The sequence below is a fragment of the Nestor notabilis genome, unplaced genomic scaffold (assembly GCF_000696875.1).
Source record: "Nestor notabilis isolate BGI_N333 unplaced genomic scaffold, ASM69687v1 scaffold18228, whole genome shotgun sequence".
Lineage (NCBI taxonomy): Eukaryota > Metazoa > Chordata > Aves > Psittaciformes > Psittacidae > Nestor > Nestor notabilis.
This window is the reverse complement of record NW_009939822.1, coordinates 1-13803: the sequence shown is the minus strand read 5'-3', so window position 1 is coordinate 13803 and position 13803 is coordinate 1. Positions and strand designations below refer to the sequence as shown.

Below are 13803 nucleotides of genomic sequence, written 5' to 3'. Positions count from 1 at the left end.
CCCTTCTTGCAGCACCCCCTATTGTGGGGACATCATGCAGCTGACACGCCGAGGGACGGGAGGCTCAAGAAGTGGGCTCAGGCGAACCTCATGAGGTTCAACAAGGGCAAGGTCCTGTATTTGGGTTGGGGCAATATCAATACAAGCTGGGGGATGGAGGGATTGAGAGTAGCTCTGAGAAGAAGGGCTTGGGGGGACTGGTGGATGAAAGATTGGACATGACCCAGTGAGGAGGGGTGCAGCAAGCAAGGGTGACACCCATAAAACAGGGTGCTTTATGGGTGCTGTAACCATGGGGCTACAGGAGAACAGACATGTGGCACATCCTAGGGGGAGTCAGGCATCCCCACTGTGACCCCTGCCGTGGTGCCCACAGCATGGGTGCCACCTTCCTGCAGGCACTGGCACGGGACAGCAGCCCTTGAGGTCTATGAGGAGGTGGCAGTGACCTGGCTTCCCTTCTACTGCAGAAGTGACACCAGACTAAGCTAAGCCAGTGGAAAGCTCAGGTGGAAAAGCCCCAGATCATGGCCATAAATACCTGTGATCAAAGTTCAGCCTTGGATCTAAGGCCTTGGAGGCAGGGACCTCCGCCATGACTGTGCATCCCTGGAGGCCTCAAGGAGCATGGGAGGCCCAGGGATAAAAGAGCTGCTCCCAAAAGTGGCACCCATCGGTACGCCAGGACAGAAACGTGCCTGTGAATTAATACTTACTGTATTCACACACTACAAGTTCTGCTAGCAAATAGCTTTGCACTCATGTCCTGAATAACCTCAGGGATTATTTGGAGAGGATACAGTAATTTTATTTGGGAATTCTAGAATTAATTTGGTATTTATTTTATAAACTAGGCTTAGGTCACACACAGGTTCAACCCTGGGTTCATCTGAACAGCTACGGGTGCTGGAGCCCTCGTGGGGGGAGCTGTGAGGATAACAGCTTTGACTTGTGCCTCATACCACCAGTCCTCACTAGGGAGGGCTGTGTTACTTCCCTTCGCTGTTTAAATGGGCAAAGGGAACTCTAGAAGCTCACTGACATGGATGTCGTATTTGGGGCTTAGTAGCCTGTTGATTATTTTTGGTTTAAGTGGATAAAATGGTCATAACAAATCTCCCTGAGAAGAGCTCCATGGAAGTAGCTCCAAATCCTTTTGGATGCCAAAATCTCCAGATAATTTATATAATATTAGGCTAAAGGCAGTGAGTGATGGAAGATGAAACACTTGGGTTTATTTCTCCATCCCTGTACAACTGCCTGTCTTAGAAATGCCAGTTTAATTATGAAACTTTTATATTTAATACCTGCCAAGCTCCTGTTGCTCAGGCATTACTTTCAGACTAGGTTTTACAGGCTCAGTCCACAGCTGACAGAGTAAGGCTCTGTTCCTGTTGTCTGTGGGCTCTCTGCTTGCTGGAGACAGAAGCTGAAGGTGTTCCACTGAGAAAGGGATGCTGCCAGCTCCTAAAAGCCATCACCACAACTCTGCCCCTTTTATTGCAGTCCAGCACACAAGGCTCGGTTCACAACTCATTAGTTATGCTGCTAGAATCAACACTGCAAAGGTACTTTAAAGCCATGGCTTGTGTTAAAAGGGATCTGACCAAAGGGATGTTACGAAACATGGTCTAAATACGCTGCTTCTGCTTTGAGAGAAGACAGACCTGAAACAGTCAGGTTTTCAGCAGAAGTATTTTAAGCAGAAACACAGGTGGTTTAGAAGCACCTATAAAACAATCCCCCGTGGTTTCCTCTGGCCCTGTAAAGGTAAGTTAGCTCCATGCAGCAAAGGGTGTGAGCCTTCAGCACCCTGCTCCACCAGCAAGCCTGCAGTGCTAGAGGCACTCGGATCAATGCTGCAATGCCTTCTCTCAGCACAGGTTTGATGGAGAACATACTCTTATCTCTTTTTAATAAACTCCAGGGTTGTCTCCTGTTGTTTCAGCTGAATTCAGCCAGGAACTGACTTAAGCTCAAGTTTCAGACAAGGTAAGAGCATCCATGTGTTTCCAGCTCCAGAGGATTTGTGGCAGTGGTAGCAGCACTACTCAGTGTTTTCTTAAGGGCTTACAAAAACTGCCAAGGTGACAGCACCTGGTGGGCTAGCAGCAAGGCTCAGAGCTGCTCCTCTGCAGCCCTAGTACATGGTTGTACTAGGAGGACAGTGGGGGATATGGTGGTCAAGCCAGAGCCCAGGATTTAGGAGATGAAGGTGGATGTAAAGGTGACTTTGCCTGTGGTTCCCAAGAGGGAGGAGGCACCATTCTAACCTTGTGAGTCTGTTCACTGGGAGGCAAAAAAGACCCACTGCTCATCCAGTGGAGCCTGCCCCATCCCTCCTCATCCTCAGGTAGAGGCAGAAGTGACATCCACTGAGGGCTGGCAGAGGTTGTGCAGGGCTCAGCAGGTTCCTCCTTGGGCAGAGCACTAAACTGGGCCCATCATCTCCCTCCAACAACTTCAACAAGCACCAGCCCAATTCCCAGCTCATAGAATCACAGACTGATTTGAGTTGCAAAGGACTGTAAAGCTCATCCAGTTCCAACCCCCTGCCATGGGCAGGGACACCTTCTACTAGGTTGCCTTCCACTAGGTTCCAACTAGAGCAGGTTGCTCCAAGCCCTGTCCAGCCTGGTCTTTGGACACTGCCAGGGATGGGGCAGCCACACCTTCGTGCCAGCGCCTCAGCACCCTCACAGGGAAGAGCTTCTGCCTTTTATCCAACCTGAACTTCCCCTGTTTCAGTTTGAACCCGTCACCCCTTGTCCTATCTCTACAGTCCCTGATGAAGAGTCCCTCTCTGCATCCTTGTAGGACCCCTTCAGACAGTGGAAGCTGCTCTGAGGTCTCCACACAGCTTTTCTTCAGGCTGAACAGCCCCAATGTTCTCAGCCTGTCTTAGTTTGGAGGTGCTCTAGCTCCCTAGGTGTGTCCTGGTGTTTCTGCTTCTGGGCACCATTTGATGAAGCCCCTGGCTCATCTCTGGCAGATGTGTTTGGGGGGTCAGAAACAGACACAGTGACGATGGCACAGAGCTGGGGAACCTGCTCTCTGCAAGGCTGGTCTGTGTGCTGGGACTGTGAGCACAGCCCAGCGGAGGCAGAAGTGCTTTTTCCCCCCTCCCACCCGAATTCCTCTGCTTTTCTCCCAGTTCAATGACTGCCAGCTTTTGTCTCGTAGTCTGGCAGAGCCTGGTGCCACACACACCAGAGAGACAAAGAAATATCTGGCTTTTCTCCCTGAGCCTACTATGAAGAGCCCACATTGTGTTTTACTGGGGAGAGGGAGGCAGGCAGAGGGCTGAAGTGTTTTGCTCAGCCTTGGACTCTGTAAAACCCTCTGTTTCTTTAAACACACCATCCCAAAGCTCTGGCAAGGAAGCAGTGACCCTGAGGAACGGAGCCCCAGGGTTACACTCCCCTGGTCAAAGATTGGGACCATGAATACTAAAATAATGGAAGCAGCTCTTCGGGAAGCACTTAAAGCAAAACCACCTCTCAGCCCCACACCCATGCCCAGACCTCCTGGATTTTTACAGGCTGGATCAGGAACAACTCAGGCCAGGAGAGCAGTGTTTGCTAGGATATGAACCTGGAGAGGGACAGGGAAGTTGCCTGGAGCTGGTTATTAGCAGAGGCAGGAAAGGACCAAAGTTTCTGGTGTTCACACTGGATCCTGCTGCTCCTTCCCACCCCATCAGTCAGTGCAGCAGCTCATTCCAGATCATTTCCTGTAAAATATACAAGTCAGAATGACTTGGGCTGGAATGGACGGTAAGAATAAGCAGGAAAGGAAATTTCAAGACTGTTCAGGTTTTGATCTGCCAAATGCTAAATTTTCTGTTCCATTTTGGGAAAAGGTCACTTTCAAGAATGAAATCAGAAAATGGTTTAACAACGCTGAGCCAGGACCTTGTCTCCAAGTAGCAATGGTGTGCTTGAATGCATTTCTTGGCTAATAACGGAGCTAAGAGATCTACAGATCAAACTGCTATCAACAGAGAAAAATACCATGTCATAGAATCGTAGAATAGTTTGGGCTGGTTTTCCCCAAATCAGTGTTTAAAGGTGTTACAAAAGCTTTCAAGAGCTGATGTAAGGAAATGACCAATGTGGACAGGTTCTTGCATACTGGTATGTGGACATGGTTTAGTTGCGGACTTGTCAGTCGTGAGGTAAAGGTTGGACTTGATGATCTTAAAGGTCTTTTTCAACCTGGTTGATTCTATGATTCTATGATTCTAACCTGTCTTCTTGGTAACACTGGTGGCCTATTCCAAGTCACACTGAGTCTGAAATTCATCACAGACATAAAGCAGTTATTGATCCTGTACTGCAGTGAGAAAGGCGTAAACCCTTTATCCTTTAAAAGCACACCACATCAGTAACAGCAAACAGCTTCAACTGTGGCTCATACCATCTCAGCTTGCGAAACAGCACGGCTAGGCAATGAAACACAGTGAAAACCTGCTTTCCTCAGCAAGTTCTCTGTGTTTATCAACCACCACATTGTACTGCGCCACCAGGAGCAGTCTGGGTGAAAGGCGCTTTCTGCTGCTCTTGCTGCTTGTCTCCTGCTCCCCTCCAGGTCCCAATTCCCTGCTGGGCTGCCCACTGGCTCCCACAGAGCATCACAGAATCAACCAGGTTGGAAAAGACCTTTAAGGATCATTGGGTCCAACCATTCCCCTGAGCTGCCAAGGCCACCACTAACCCGTGTCACTGAGGGCCTCGTCCACACAATGTGTGAACCTGCCATTGGGCCTAGGCACCAGCCTGCAAGGGAGTCTGTGGTGGAAACAGACACTCACAGCTCTTGCATTTCAATAAAAGGGCATTTAATGCATGTAGTGGCTGCTTGGGCTGGCAGAAGACTTCTGAGCAATGCCATATGCGTGGCTGTGACATGGACAACATGGTGCATGCAAGCAGGAGGTTCCCGGTTCCCTCTGTGCCCCAGGATGGTGTCACAGCCACTGGCCAGGTGACAGCCTTATAACCCAAACCCACTTGATACGGCTTTTTGTAGGGTATGGCAAGGCACACCCCAGAACCTGCCACTTTCTCCCCATCAGGAAGACAACAGGGAGGAGCTGTGGCTGCTGCCACCTCTGTCCTTCAACCACTTCGCTGCCTGATACAATCACAACTCCCCCACAAAGCATCCCACTGCCCCCAGATGCTGGGCGGCAGAGAAGACAGAGTCAGACCCATCTCAGAGGTGCACAGCAAAGCTACAAGAGGCCGCAGGCACAAGCTGCCCTGATGGCAAACAAAAAGCTCTCCCCCAGAGGACACCGCAGCCCTGTGACAGGACGCACATGGACGGGGTGCTCCATCCTTCACATGCTCCTGTCCATGGCTGTGTGTCACCCCAGGAAAGGCGCTGGTGCCCCCAGCCCAGCTGTGGCTCACAGTTCATTGCCTTCACTGCGGCAGGAGCAGCAGCACAACCTGCTCTCCTGCTGACTGCCCAGTTATTTTGGCTCCTCACAACGGTGCCTTTCTCCTGAGCAGCTCCCACGCTGGCAGCCGTGGGCTGGCAGCCAGTCAATGCATCCCTGTGTGCATCCTTGTGCTGGGCTGGCTCCGGATGCCCCCACCCTCCACTGCTATTGGCACTGCAGGCAATAAGAAGCCAGCGAGTCCCCTGGGCGTGCTGCATTGCTGTATTGCTGTGTCACAGCCCTGACGCCAGCACAGAGGTGAGAAGGGCTGCGGGGAGCTGGGGCAGTGGGATCTGGGGGTCTTGCTGCCATGGGAGGGGTGGTGTGGGGGGCACCACTGCAGCAGGGAGCTGAAACCCTCCTCAACCTTGCGGAGAGGAAGCAGCAGGGCATGAGCATGCAAAGGGTTGTCAGGGTGCATACCTGAAGGGCTTTAGGAGTATTTCCTACCTGATTGGAGATGGTCTCACAGATTGGGCACTGCCTGTGGCACGGGAGAAGGTGTCAGCTTGAGAGTCAGGCCACAGGATGACAGTGCTTTCAGCATCGAGCCTTGTCACAGTGAATCAGGAGCCAGGATGCAGGGCAGGAGATGTTTATCTGTGGGGTATGAATTAGCTGAGTGTCAGACTAAGACTCGCTCCTCTCCCAGCATCAGTGCATTCTACAGCTTTTGGGAAGGTGGTTTTGCATCTCTCCCTTTTAGTTGTCTCTCTGGTTGGTTTGTGAAATCTGCACGTAACACTCTGATCCCAATGGTTAACATTCCCAAGAGAGTCTCCACATCAAGGGAGGAGGGGGGTTAGAGGAGGTGGGCTTATTTTGTCCCGCTGGCACTCATCAAAACCAGTTCCTGGCCAGGTTCCCCTGACTGCTCTGCAGGCAAGTGAGGCAGAAGTGAGTGTGCCTGTGACAGAGGGGACAGCAGAACCTTTCTGAAGCTGCATGTGCAGAGATGAAACTCCTGCCTGCCCCTCTCCCAGGCAAGGAGAAAAAAGCAATGGGTTAAGCAGCAGGAGGCAAAGAAGAGGTGAAGTGACATGTTATCTGCTACATAAAGAAAATGCAGGAGCACCTTGCTGGAAGGCACCGGGGCTTTGGAGCCTCTCCTTGTTTGCTCTCTTTCACTCTGCCCACGCAGACACCCAAGGTGCCAAACTCACATCAGTCCCAGGGCATACATCCACTCCTAGTGTCCTATACCGGGCACTCCTCCCGTTGTGGCTCCCTTTCCCTCCTGGAGGCAGAGCCAAGGACTTTCAGGATCTTCCTCCCTGAAGTGAGCGCTGCCAGTGGTGCTTTTCAGCAGCACGGTTTGAGTTTGGGGTCCAGTGCTGCTGACGCATGGGGGGAGCCCTGGGGCAGTCACACTTGCAATGCAAAGGGCACTTCTGGACCTGTCCCACACTAACACACTCATTGCTCCCTCTGACCTCAGGGCCTCATTGCGACCATGTCTGAGCTGGAGAAGGCCATGATCACCATCATCGATGCCTTCCACCAGTACTCAGGGAAGGAGGGAGACAAGCACAAGCTGAAGAAATCCGAACTGAAGGAGCTCATTAACAATGAGTTGAGCCATTTCCTTGGTGTAAGTATTGCACCTCATGCAGCTGAGCAGCTCCCAGGCTCTGCTAAGCCTGTCTCCCATGGGAAGCAAGTGCAGGGGAAGGGGAAGCTGGAGGAGCAGTGCATTAAACGCTTTGCTCCTGCTCCACAGGAGCAACAAGTGGCAGGACAAGGGCAACAGCCTGCACTGAGGGCTCTGGTTTGGGTTGGATACTAGGGAAACTAGACATGCTGAGAGACGTGGGCTTGTTCAGCCTGGAAAGAGAAGGCTCCTTAAGGGGAGACCTTAAGAGCAGCTCCAGTGTCTAAAGCTGCTGACAAGAAACCTGGAGAGGGGCTTTGGACAAGGGCCTGTAGGGACCCAACAAGGGGAATGGCTTTAACCTGCCAGAGGGGAGACTGAGACGAGCTCTTGGGCAGAAGCTCTTCCCTGGGAGGGTGCTGAGGCGCTGGCACAGGGTGCCCAAAGAAGCTGTGGCTGGCGCACCCCCGGCAGTGTTCAAGGCCAGGTTGGACACAGGGGCTTGGAGCAACCTGCTCTAGTGGAAGGTGTCCCTGCCCGTGGCAGGGGTTGGGGCTGGAGGAGCTTTAAGGCCCCTTCCAACCCAAACCACCCTGGGATTCTGTAATTCTAAGAAATTTCCTTCCCTGGGAAAGGGGACAGTCCCAAGGGGTTCAAGATGTCCTTTCCCAGTGGAAGCTGTAGCTGTGATTCCCGCTGCAGGAGGGCTGCTGTTGTACAGATGATGGCGCTGTGTTGTTCCCCACCAACACAGGTGGGGAACCATCAGCTATTAGGGATGCGTCTGAACAGCGATTCAGCTATGAGAGCACTCGAGAAACTGGGACATGGCACTGTGTGGGCCTTGCTCTGATCCTCCCCAGCTTTGGCTACCTGTTTCTATCCCTTCAGGAGATCAAAGACCAGGAGACTGTGGACAAAGTCATGGAAGCACTGGACAGTGATGGGGATGCAGAATGCGACTTCCAGGAGTTTGTAGCCTTCATTGCGATGGTCACTGCTGCTTGCCACGAGTTCTTTGAGCACGAGTGAGCTAGTGGGAGACAGGTGAGCACCTCCCGCTCATGCCGGAGAGGAGCAGAGCAGCAACATTCCCCTGGGAAAAAGACTGGGGCTCCTTGGAGTTAAGCTTGTGCTAGACTTAAGCAGCTTATTAAGTTCTATGGCTTTGTGAACAAGAACCCCCCACATGGTTCAGGGAAGTGCCCACCTGGCTGGATGTGGTGTGAGAATGCCTTGTCTCGAGCTCCTTCCATGCCGCTGTATGCCAGGGATGTGCACAAGGCTGGAGGATGCTGCAATCCAAGCTTGCTTGCGAAAGGAAAAGGGGAATTCAGGGGCTGAAGTAGGACATGGTGGAGGGGCTGGTTACAGAAGTCTGGTTCTGGCCTGAGTAGAAAGGCTCCTGTTGATTCTCATGGGCTCTGACTGCCCTGTGCATGGTACTAACACAAACAGCACAGCCTGTCCTGTCATGGGGCTCAGTACAGCCCACTTCTTGGTAAATTGAGACACCTTGGCTTGAAAGGCAAAGCATAACCATCTAACAGCTCAGGCTCTTCTCTTGCCAATGAATCCTCCTGCTTTTAGCAGTCTGCAGTCTGGAAGCAAAAGCGTACGAGGCTCCTGCCTTAGGGACAGCCTCTGGGCCTGGGATGTGCCTTGGCAAGGTCTCCAGGCTCAGTCAGAAGACATGAGGGTATCTGCCCAGTGTGACCACAGTGCTTTAATGTACACCAGAGCCTCCAGAGCATGTGGAAATGGTGAGAATAAAATGTTGGTCTGGTCTCTAGTGAAAAGCGTGTCCTTTTGTCCCATGCAGCTCCCTGACTGCTTGCACTGTCAGAGGAGCAGGCTGGAGGATGCAGCCTGAAGCACTGCTGCAGCTCATGCCCCTGGGTTGCTTGTTGGGCATGGGCCCTTCAACTCTTCCCTGGCATCACTGTGGCTGTCCAGACTGGCAGATGTACCTGCAAGGCCAAAAGAGCACAATGCACCTCCATGGGACTGCTGCTGTTCAGGATGTGCCCACTGCTGCCAAGGGTCCTGCAGGGGCTTGCATTGGTGAACCTTTGCAAAACCAAAACTAAACCCAAGACCCCTGAAGCCTTTTCTAGAGCACCTGCTGTGCAATTTAGCAATACCTGTGAGTTAAGACATTCATGGCTAGCAGTATCTATAGTGACAAATCCACAACAAAGATGCCCACAGATGTTGGCCTTTCTACCTCATTACACAGTTCGTTATGACTTCATGCACAAAATGACATGTCTTGCTATTCTCATCTGCCTCCCCCAGGCTGTGAAAGGAGACAGTTGGGCAGTCACGCACACAAGAAAGACAACATCTTGTGCTCCATCTACAATTAAAAACCAGCTATGTCATCCCAGGGAAGCGTCCGTTTGCTGAGAACTTGTTTAGCATCTGAGTTACTTCCACCACATTTTTAACATCCTCATCTTGATCCAGCTGTTTCCAGCACTTGCACGGACCTGAATCGGTGTGGGAGGACAACAAATGGGGAGGCTGCCTGTCCCAGTGTCCCCAGGGTTAGGCAGGGTAGATGGGACCCTCTCTTGAGCCTGAACCTGAGTTCAGGACAAGGGTCCGCTCGTGAGGCTGCCTGGAAGGTCTCCAAGTCCCACTTGCCTTCTCCCTCACCTCACCAGCAGTGCTCACATGATGAGGAATCATTCCCCAGGACTGAGCCTTTTCAGCAGCTCTGCACAGCTCTGCAGCAGCACGGCCTGAAGGCTGGCAGAGCCAGGGAGGCACAGAGCAGGCTGTCCTTCCCTTGGTCAGCAATGACAGTAGGAGCAGGGAGTGACACAGCACGGCTATGCACGTTTCTGCCAGTAAGGCTGATCCTGACTTAGCACCATGACTGCTGGGAATTCACAGAGGCTTTACCTGGCACAGAGAGAACAGAATCACAGAATCAACCAGGTTGGAAAAAACCTTTAAGATCAAGTCCAACTGTTCCCCAGCACTGCCCAGGCCACCACTAACCCATGTCACTGAGGGCCTCATCTACATGGCTGGGAACACTTCCAGGGACGGTGGTTCCAATGCCTGACCACCCTTTGGGGAAGGAATTGTTCCTAATCTCCAATCTAAACATCCAGAGCTTGTGCCTCTTGTCACTGTGGCACCCACCCTGACAAGGACTGGGCAAAGACAGTACGAAAGCCCACAAAAACTTCCCACCACAGACAAAATCCCGGGAAAACTCCCCATGCAGCTCTTGTCACACCCACGTGGTGGTGGTCAGCTGGTCAGACCCCCCAAAATGTCCTTCCACATTGGGTCTGATCCTACTGGGAGTGCTGATCATTGCTGTGAGCACACCCGAAAAATATCCTTCATCTTGTTACCTGTCAATGGAAGTGCATCCAGGCTCAATCATTCATGGAATGACAGTGAGACAAATAATGGATCTTCAAAACAAAATATGCTTTTTCCACAAATCACCTGCAAATTCACTCCGGAATGTTTTGGAGAAGGAACATTCCCAACCTTGTTGGATGGAGTAAAGGAATGGCACAAAGAAAGCACTGCATATTTCCCACACCTTCAGAGCTCCATGCTGCGATGGCACCGACACGTGCTCCTCCATCCCAGCACTGCAGCGACATGGAAGCACCTTCCAGCTCCCTCTGTACATTACACTGAAAATTGCATTTCAAAAGAAAGTGGCAGTGAGTGACCTATGGACAAACGCTTGAGTTTGTCCCCCTTACCAGGTATTAAATCAGAAGGATGTGCCTGGCCTTACTCACTGTACTGCAACACTCAGGGCATTAGAGCATATTTTCAGGTTTTCCATTGTGAAGTAGTTACAATACTGGGTTTTACTGTATAAAGTCTGAATTCATCTGCATTCTCCACAGTGGGGACCGCAGGGGGAAGGCAGCTGACAGAGCAGGAAAGTAGAAGGGCAAAATGGGAAGTTTTTTAACCAAACCAAACCACCTCCAAAATGATTCAGCAGCAACACAAACCTGGTCTTTAAAAGGCAACTTTTACATTTGCTTGCCACTGAAATCTTGATTCTGCAGGTGGGCATGCCACACTGCAAGTACAGACACAACCCCCATGGCACTGTTACCCAGGTTTGGCAGAGAAAAATGCCAGAAGTAAAGACAAATCACTATTTTGCAAGCAAAGTTTTAAGGAATGCTAGAAAATTAGCAACTATTTTTCATTTTCATAAGCAAACGTTTATGTTTAGATGAGAACAGGATTTAAAAGTGACAGAAGGAAAAGATTACGGTGTATATTATTTTAATAACATGTATTGAAATAAAAAGATAGAAATCTGCTTATACATGGCACTGGTGTAACTGAACTGGAGATAAACCCCAGTGTGCCCAGTTCCTCCTAAACAACACAAAGAGAATTTAAAAGACTGTAGCAAAACTTTATATTAGAATTTGTCATGAAAAGAAACTTTGCCTTAGAAACATCTCATATGAAATACCTGACCATGGAAATATCTAAAGTATATTCACCAGCTGAATAGAAACACCAGTTGAACAATAAGTTACACCTCAGTATAGCAGCATCAAGTAAATCCTGAAGTGCAAAAAGTTAAGAGAATTATCTAATGCAGTTGTGTTAGCTGTAAATCAGTTCTTAGATGTAACCCAGCTCTGCCATCTACTGACATGGTTTCTGGCCTGACACACTGCAATACTTTGTATGTGCAAGCTTTCAGAAGTTCATTTTTTGGCCTTAAAGCAGTTGTAAATATGCTCTAGAAACCAAAACCAGAAGCCTCTCAAAAAGAGCCTTAAAGTACATAATACATGTTTTCACACAATGGCAGTGAAAGAGCATTAAAATAATCGGGGACTTGGTACAGAGAATCAGGGACATGGAACAGAAACTTAGGAATGTGCACTTCAAATGAACTCGCTGCTTCCTGTTTTCCTGCTATTTCCTGGGTAACAACAAGCAATAAATAAAGGCGTAAAGTAGCCTCATAGTAGTGTTGCTACTGTATGGAGCTTATAAATGTCAGTACAAAGTGCTGGCTCACAAGGAACACTGGCTGCAATAACAGCACTTTTAGTAAGGTTTGCAAAGTCACTTAGTACTCAACAGAGTCCAATCTCACGCCCCAGAATAAATCTGAAACATTCCACTTGGACAGCAACCCTTTTGTGGCATCTTGCCTCATTCCCTCAGCATGGTGACAGTGAAGGGCTCAGAATTCCCTTGTTACTACATTTTACATTCCCAAAAAATCAGGTATAAATAAGTGAATAAATAAATTCTTGCACCTTTACTACGAGCTAGGATTTCAAATGTCAAACTCACTCCATTTCAGATATCTGACAGATTTTTGACACCTTTCTTCATTAGTTTTGAGAAAGGTGAGTGAAGTTGCTCTGGCAATAAAACCTGTCATGCTTTAAAAGCACTTCATGGACAGCACCATCTGGGTGCTAAGTACAATGAATGCCTTGTTGTAATTAGGAGTGAGAAAACAAAAAAAGGCTCAAAGATGCCATCTTCTCACCATGTACTGTGCTTTTAAAAACAAACCATGTTTTGCAGGATAAATTCCTGCTTGTTTCCTAACCCCACTCTTGGTACAAATCTTGTTTTCTGTTCCACCTCTCTTGCCTCTTCCAAAACTTTTGCCTTCATTTAAGAGATCACAACTTCATTTATTTCTGCACGCAAAGCAGCATCCCCCTTTCAGTCTGAGTTAAAGCAGGTGCTTTGGTCAGGAACCCCTGGAAGTCTGTGTCAGAAAATGGTGCTGACACGGAACACCACCACTGGGGCTTGTGAACAGGCTGGAATCGCCCTGTAACCATGGAGGGTTCTGCACACAACTGCAGGGACCCTCAGCGGACTACTGTGCACCTGCTGCACCCCACAGATGTGTTTGTGTTGAGCCTCACGTCACAGGAAGAATTCCATTTGGAAACATGCTCTGGTGCAGCATGTCCTTTTCTTCTGATAAGAAGTAAACCAGACATTACCTCCTGTGAGCCATGGTGTGGAAGGCCAAGAACCATCTTGTTTCAGTGACTTTTACAGCCCTTCCACCTCCTGCTTTGGGTCATCTTGGTGCTGCTGCTTCTGCTCCCGCTTTTTATTATCACCCAGTGCTTTTGCCTTGGTGGCTCTCAACCTGTGTCTAACATCAGGCCTCTCCTCATCCTGCTAGTGCTTTTTACAGTGTTTTTCAAAGGTCGAAATCCTGGCATACGCCTAGTCGCAAAGCAAACAGTGGTAGGGCCGCTCCCCGCTGTGTGTCCTCACATGGAGCTGGAGGTGCGAGGACCTGGAGAAGGCTCTGCCGCAGATCGAGCAGCGGCGAGGCTCACGTGCCTCGTGTGTCTTCAGGTGCTGCTTGAGGGACGCCGCCTGCTTGAAACCCTTCCGGAAGGAGGAGCCCCCGCAGCTCCTCTCGCCAGGCTCCAGGAGCCGGTGCGACACGAGGTGCGCAGAGGAGCTGAAGTTCTTCCCGCACTTGTCACACTGGAAGGGCTGCTCGCCCGTGTGCACGCGGCAGTGCGTGGCAAGGCGCGAGGCGCGCCCAAGAGCTTGCCACAGTCCTGGCACTTGAAGGGCCTCTCCCCGGTGTGGATGGCTTTGTGGTGCACCAAGTGGGACGACTGCGGGACCAGCTTCCCGCAGGAGGAACACCCGTACTTGCGCTCGCCCGTGTGGGAGCGGAGGTGCAGGGCGAGGTGCGACGAGGAGATGACCGCCTTGCCGCAGAGCGCGCAGCCGTGCGGCCGCT

At 50.5% G+C, this 13803-nt stretch overlaps 2 protein-coding genes across 2 annotated transcripts; one reads left to right on the top strand and one right to left on the bottom strand.

Annotated features, from left to right (window-relative positions):
* Nucleotides 1–6902: 6902 nt before the first annotated feature.
* On the top strand, nt 6903–8072 carry S100B (S100 calcium binding protein B). Its single transcript, XM_010020073.1, has 2 exons — nt 6903–7040; nt 7932–8072. Exons 1-2 carry the CDS (start codon nt 6903–6905, stop codon nt 8070–8072), a joined length of 279 nt encoding a protein of 92 aa, XP_010018375.1.
* A 5196-nt stretch (nt 8073–13268) lies between these two features.
* LOC104410019 (zinc finger protein 239-like) lies at nt 13269–13675 on the bottom strand (the record flags this gene model as incomplete). The annotated part of the gene is given in 2 exon segments (XM_010020074.1): nt 13269–13597; nt 13600–13675. Coding segments are annotated over 2 exon segments (405 nt in total), but the record flags the coding sequence as incomplete, so codon positions are not given.
* Between the last annotated feature and the right edge of the window lie 128 nt (nt 13676–13803).

Bases quoted from the DNA above. Each gene is read 5' to 3' on its own strand.
- S100B (XM_010020073.1), top strand. From the start codon at position 6,903: ATGTCTGAGCTGGAGAAGGCCATGATCACCATCATCGATGCCTTCCAC. The intron at 7,041-7,931 runs GTAAGTATTGCA...CTATCCCTTCAG, and splicing joins AGTTGAGCCATTTCCTTGGT to GAGATCAAAGACCAGGAGAC.